Source organism: Apis florea, unplaced genomic scaffold (assembly GCF_048593485.1).
Source record: "Apis florea isolate Af1SG1 unplaced genomic scaffold, ASM4859348v1 contig_3367_pilon, whole genome shotgun sequence".
Lineage (NCBI taxonomy): Eukaryota > Metazoa > Arthropoda > Insecta > Hymenoptera > Apidae > Apis > Apis florea.
The window spans coordinates 2,435,292-2,441,291 of NW_028256746.1; the positions used below are offsets into that span (position 1 = coordinate 2,435,292).

At 44.5% G+C, this 6,000-nt stretch overlaps 1 protein-coding gene across 1 annotated transcript in view; it reads left to right on the forward strand.

The window, feature by feature from the left end:
• C15 (homeobox protein C15) overlaps positions 1-5,713 on the forward strand; it is a 30,164-nt gene extending 24,451 nt beyond the window's left edge. The window contains exon 3 of the mRNA XM_003695573.4: positions 4,572-5,713. Within this exon, the coding sequence (XP_003695621.1) occupies positions 4,572-4,809 (238 nt within the window). The 3' untranslated portion in view covers positions 4,810-5,713. The remainder of the gene's footprint in view (positions 1-4,571) is intronic.
• The last annotated feature ends 287 nt before the right edge of the window (positions 5,714-6,000 follow it).

Genomic DNA, 6,000 nt, shown 5'->3' on the forward strand with positions numbered 1-6,000 from the left:
CGTTTTTTTGAGTCTAGTTTGAGAAGATACACGCGAGTGTATTTTTATTACGTAATAGACACGGTGGCCTCGAGAAGCGAGCGTGAAATTCGATTTGTACGGCGACGACACGTGTTATCCGTCTCAATGCGTTCGGAAAAGGAAATGCGGCGACAGGTGGACACGCTCGTCTAGATGTCTCATTGTCGGATTAAATTTTCCATCTAAACGGGAAACGTGGAATCGTAATTGACGAACGCGAAATCGAACAACTTTGAGAAACTTAAATCGGATTATACGATTTTTGCAAATCGATTTATCGTATCAGCACGGTAAAAACTTTTCGACGGATAAGAATTCGATCGAAGCGAAATTCATGAAATACATAGCCAAAACTTTAATCTATCGCGAAATAAAATGAACGATCCTCCGTCCCGAGTCGAATATCAAGGAGGATCGGTTTTTCGCGTGTTTCCAAAATTAGAGAACAAAATAACTTTCTTCCTGATGCGATTAAAGCAACGAAACATCTCTCGTTTCTCTCGACTCGTGTGAATTCGGGTCGAAAACCTTCTATTCTCGTTATAAAACGAATACATCTACACGACGTTTGAAAACTTGGTAAAAATCTCGAGACGAGAGATAAAAATATGCAATTGGATGTATATTTTCCGTGATGGAACGTGAATTAAGAGAAGAGAGAGAGAGAGAGAGAGAGAGAGAATACACGTGATAAATAGAAAAGAGGAAGAAAGAAAAATACGCTTCCTTCCCTCGGATCTGTACATCCGCGGTCCAGCGAGCAGCTGCGTTTAAAGTAACGAGATGACTGTAGGCAGAGATGAGATAACTTGGTCTCAATAATTCAGATACCTAACAGCTTAGCCCTGTCCCGTACATAATGCAGTCTATCCACCCCATCGTGCACCCTCGTCCGCCCCTGCTTTGACTGCCAACTCTTCTCTCTCTCTCTCTCTCTCTCTCTCTCTCTCTCTCTCTCTCTCTCTCTCTCTTCTCCTCCCTTCGCGATGGTGGTGGTGGATCGCACCCCTTCGTCGTCTCGCGCGAGAACCAGTCCAGTCACAGACTCCTTCCTCTCCTCCGGCCTTCTTGCCGCCGCTTTTAAAGTGTCAAACCCTCTCGAATCCGCGAGTCCGGATCGTTTCGATCTACCGCCGTTCGCCTCGTTAAACATTCATCGTTTCCCCGTGTTGGATCACGGCTCTAACCGGTCCAACACCGCCGCCATGCAAAATCAATCGTTCTTTCTCCTTTTTCTTTTCTTTTCTCGGGCTTGGAAATCCCTCTCGCGAAAAGGGAACCGCTCCCTTTCCCCGATGAAATTTCTTTTATCGGTCTTTTGTCGATTCTTAACGAACCTTCTCTAACGCGTTTTGTGAGCAAGAAACGATTGACAGATGACTCGAATCGAAACTTGTATAAGAAAAAAAATTCTCCGAGAAGAGAATTGCACGATTTATTCAGAAGGATAATTTTAAATCGCGTATGACGAGGAGATTGCGACGCAGATAAACTCTTTTAAAAAACGATATATATATATATATATAACGACTTATCACATTATTGCCATATTCCATCGTTTGAACGGAAATTTAAAACTTCGAAACGAATTCGTAATAGCCTCCTTTTTCTCTAAAATTATTTTCTCTAAACGCTTTGTCTCTTTTAAATTAACATTCCTGCAAAGGGGTAAAAATGAAATACTCGTTAAAAGGGAGGGTAAATCGGGATGCGCGAGTGTGTGGAGGAAATCAAGTTTAGAAGAAGCGGCGAGCGTTGGCCGAAAGTTATAGTCGACGATAGGGGGATAACGATAAGAGTAATGGGCGGCGGGTTGGCAGAGAATACGGTTATGTCGCGGGGCTGCAAAATGTAATCGGCACGGCGCCCTCAATTATTAATCGGTAACCGCGTTAATTACTTGCACGGGTGTATAGGCGCGCCGTGTCGCTCTTCGCAACGGCGTTTTCCGCGCCGAATAATCGTAAATCGGCCGATAAAACGGCGAAATTCAATCTTATCGTCGAAGGAAGGACGCGTAATTCGGCGTTATTTCGACGTTTTTGTTGCCTTCTTTTTCCCTTTCTTTTCGACGACCGAATTTTTAAAAATGAAAGAATAATCGAGAGGGGGCTGGCTACCGGTCTTTGATTCCTGCTGTCGATCGTTGCGCAAGGGAACCAGTTTCGTGAAATTTACGATCAAAGTGTACCTAGTTTGAAGGATACGAGTAATCGCTCTATAATTTTGTATTTAAATTAATATCTAATAACGTGTATCGTAACTCGGTGAATAATTAATAGGATTTGGATAACGCGGCGATAAAGATTGAAAGAGCGAAATTTAGTAGGGGAAGAAAGTTTGTTTAAAATCTGGAACGCTATTAAGATATATTATAGCGTTGAGCTCGAATTTGGAGCAATTGATACGGGGGATAAAACGGGATACTCGATGGTCCTGTTTTTCTTTTGTCTTTTCTTTCCTTTTTATTCTTAATCGCAGTTTTTATCGATGGCGCGCGACGCGTGATCGGGAACATGCACGATTTTGCAACAGGAGAAGAAAGTGATTCATGCGATGATAATATACTCACGACCGATAAGGAAATTTAAATAATTATAAAATATTATATCTGTACACGTAAAAATTTACGAAATACTGTTAAATGGCACGCTCCGGCCATTAATTTTCATCGTTATTAAACGAAGCTGAAACTGTGCCCAACAAGTTTTTCCACTTACACTATCGGTTATAGCTTCGAGATTACTTATTACGATTTAAAACACGACCACCTCGATCGCAATTAACCGTAACCAATCGCCATTCGTTTCCTCCTAGAACGATAATTCAACCGACAATCTTAAAGGAAATCTCGTGCACACGTTTCTCGATTAGAAAATCGTAGAACTCCAATTTTAAACGTTGATAAGATGTATAAATATGACGCACGCACACACACACACGACGAAATATCGGAAAATCCAAGTTATAAAAAAATAACGAAACGCGATCAAAATCGTACACGTTCGTTTTGTTCCCTTTCAAATTCGATACAATCGATCTCGACTCATAAGAGTTTTCCTCCATCCGTCGAGCGCAAAATCGTAAATCCTCCTTTTAATTTTTCTTCGATGTCGCAACAATTCAAGGGCGAAATCGTAAATCGGAGCGAGCCGCGGAAAGATAAGAGGCGCAGTCGTGCGCCGCCCTTGGACGCGATCTCTTCCTATACGCACAATTATCGCGACTCGGTAGTAGTAACGAGGATAAAATGAACGAACCCGATCGAATGTTGATTGCGGGCTGAAGGAGGGGATCGACCGTTATCTGAAATCTCTCTGCTCGACATCGTCGGCTGTTCTAGTCGTTAATCGTCCGACAACCGATCGAGTTGTGTCCCGATTCAATCCCGCCTCGTTCCTTGATACATCTCAGGGCTACCGAGGAGGAGGAGGAGGAGGAGGAGGAGGAGGAGGATCAGCGCTGAGCCTCCCCCCCCTCCCTCCCTCCTCCCTCGTTCCTCAACGGCGAACGGGAGGGGGGGGAGGGAGAGAGAGAGAGAGGAAGGAGCTGAAACCCCGCTGCACGCCGAGAGATAAACAAAGGTACAACGAAACCGTTTAATTACCGAGGACCGGAGATTAACTCTAATGGAACGACGGTGTTTCGTGGCCCGTATGGAAAGCGCGGCTCGCTGATTGGCCGCGTTATCCGGTCTGGCGCCTTTCAGACTGAGCAACTTTTCGGCTCCCCCCCTCCTTACGGGACGAGGTCTGTAGAGATTTCAGAAGTCTATTTAACGCCGATCCAATCGATATCGGCCGTTGTTTGAAATTCGTAAGAGGCGTCGAGATGGGTCGAAGATCGGTCGAGATCGGATGTTACGGGTGAAGGATCCCTTTCGAATGGACGAAACTCGTTCTTTCGGTGAGAAAAGTTTAAGATAATTCTGAGAAAGAAGAAAAAGGAGAGAATCGTAAGAAAATAAAAGGTTGCTTCCTGTTTAAGAAAAGCGAATTTTCAAAAGTCTCTTTAACGCCGATTCGATGAAATCGTTCTTTCGTAATCCTGAAGAAGAAAAGAAAAAAGAGAACCGCAAAGTATTTTGTACACGTACGAGGGTGTACAAAAGCTTCCATACAGGACAAAAGCGGATCTATCGAGGTTCCGGCAACGGGTCGGCCATTTTGTGGTTCTCTAATAGACTTGGCGCTAGAAAACAGGCAGTCTCCCCCTCAGCGAGCTAGCGCACCGCCAGGTTCGGGCGAATCGAATTAACTTTATTACGTTTGTCTTCTGTTTTCCGCCCCAACAACCACCGCTCTCTTTCCACCCCCCAGTTTCTCCCTCCTGTTTCGCCCTCCACCACGCCACTCGATCGAACGAATCTCGCGACTTTTACATTTGTAAAAAATAACTTTGATTTCGCGATCCTTCTTTTTCTTCTTTTTCAATCCCTCGTCCCATTCGAATCGTTGTGATATAACATTTACAAATTACTCGAACAATCCTTTCGTTTCGACGAAACGAAGAGCATGGATGTCGTTCATGTTGGATCGTTCTGTTTCCAGGAGGCAAACGGCCGAGGAGAGAGAGGCTGAGAGGCAGGCGGCGAATCGGTTGATGCTGTCTCTTCAAGCGGAGGCGCTGGGCAAAGTGGCGTACCCGACGACAGTGGCCAGCCATCCAGCGGGAACCACGGTTCCCAGCCTAGACAGGCAGCAACCACCCACTGCCCTCGCCCATCCCGTGGGTCAATGGGCATCACCGTACGGACCGCCGCAACCTCTCGCCGAACCGATTTGTTGAACCTCGACAAAAATTAATGATCAAGACTCTGAATTGCCGAGTGATACCTGCCTCGACCTGTTATAACTGCGTTTCCAACTGGGAAATCGTTTGTCGTCTCGAAACACCGGTGTTTCGCGCTCGATAAGAGAATCGAAGTGAAATCTAATTAATCGGAATCAAATTGAATTGGGATTTTTGTTTTGTTTGTTTCTTTTTTTTTTTTTTTTTTTTTTTTGGAAAACTTGTAGCGAGATTCGATCGAATCGAGCGAAGAATACACGCGAAATTCACGCGTTACGAACAATCGTTGGATCATTGCTTGCCTTTTCTCTCGTGTTCAATCTCTCGAGTTTCTTTTCTCTTTGTTTAACTGGTTAATTTATATATCGATATAATCGGTAAAAAAGAAAGAGAGAAAGAAAGAAGGAAGGAAGGAAGGAATTTCAGAGGGAAAAGTTTCTCGAATAGAATCTCGAACCGCGTAATTAAATATTATCGCCGATAATTTCCATCGATCTCGAGTCTAACTTCTCCCTTTATTATTGTTAAATAAATCGGATGAGACGGACAGATTATACGCGTTATAAACGTTGCTACGCGAAGGCGCCTCGTTGTTTAGAAAATTTGCCGAAACGACGAAGCTAATTGCCGAACCGTAATTTGACGTGACGCTATTGACAGCGAAAAAATAAGCGGAGATGGGAGGAAAATGGAGGAAGGAGACGGGAGACGGATCCGTCTTAATTGCGCTATTTCTAGATAATATCAACGTCTTACCATTGGCATGACGGCCAATTTTATCGACATGTTTAATTAACGAACCGAGAGGGGGGCCGATGGAAAGCTAAAAAAAAAACTTAAATAATTACGGATCGCTCTCGTTTCTCGCCACCGCCGTGAAAAAACTCCGCTCGAGGAGGAGGAGGAGGAGGAGGAGGAGGAATTTACCCTCGTCAAGCAGACGCGGGATACGCAGGGAAGAAAATGGAGATACGGGAGAGGGTGGGGGAAGAAGGAAAGGCGAGGACAGAGGAGTGAAATCGAACGGACGAAGGATTTCGAAGTTTGCGAAATTCTTCGATTCACGATCGAAATTGACGACCCTTTCGACGACGGATGGCCCAACATCTCTGTACCAACTCGTGCTCTCCCCTTTCTCCGTGCAAATTGATTGATTTCGCAAATTTATTTCGTTTCACGAACGCGAAC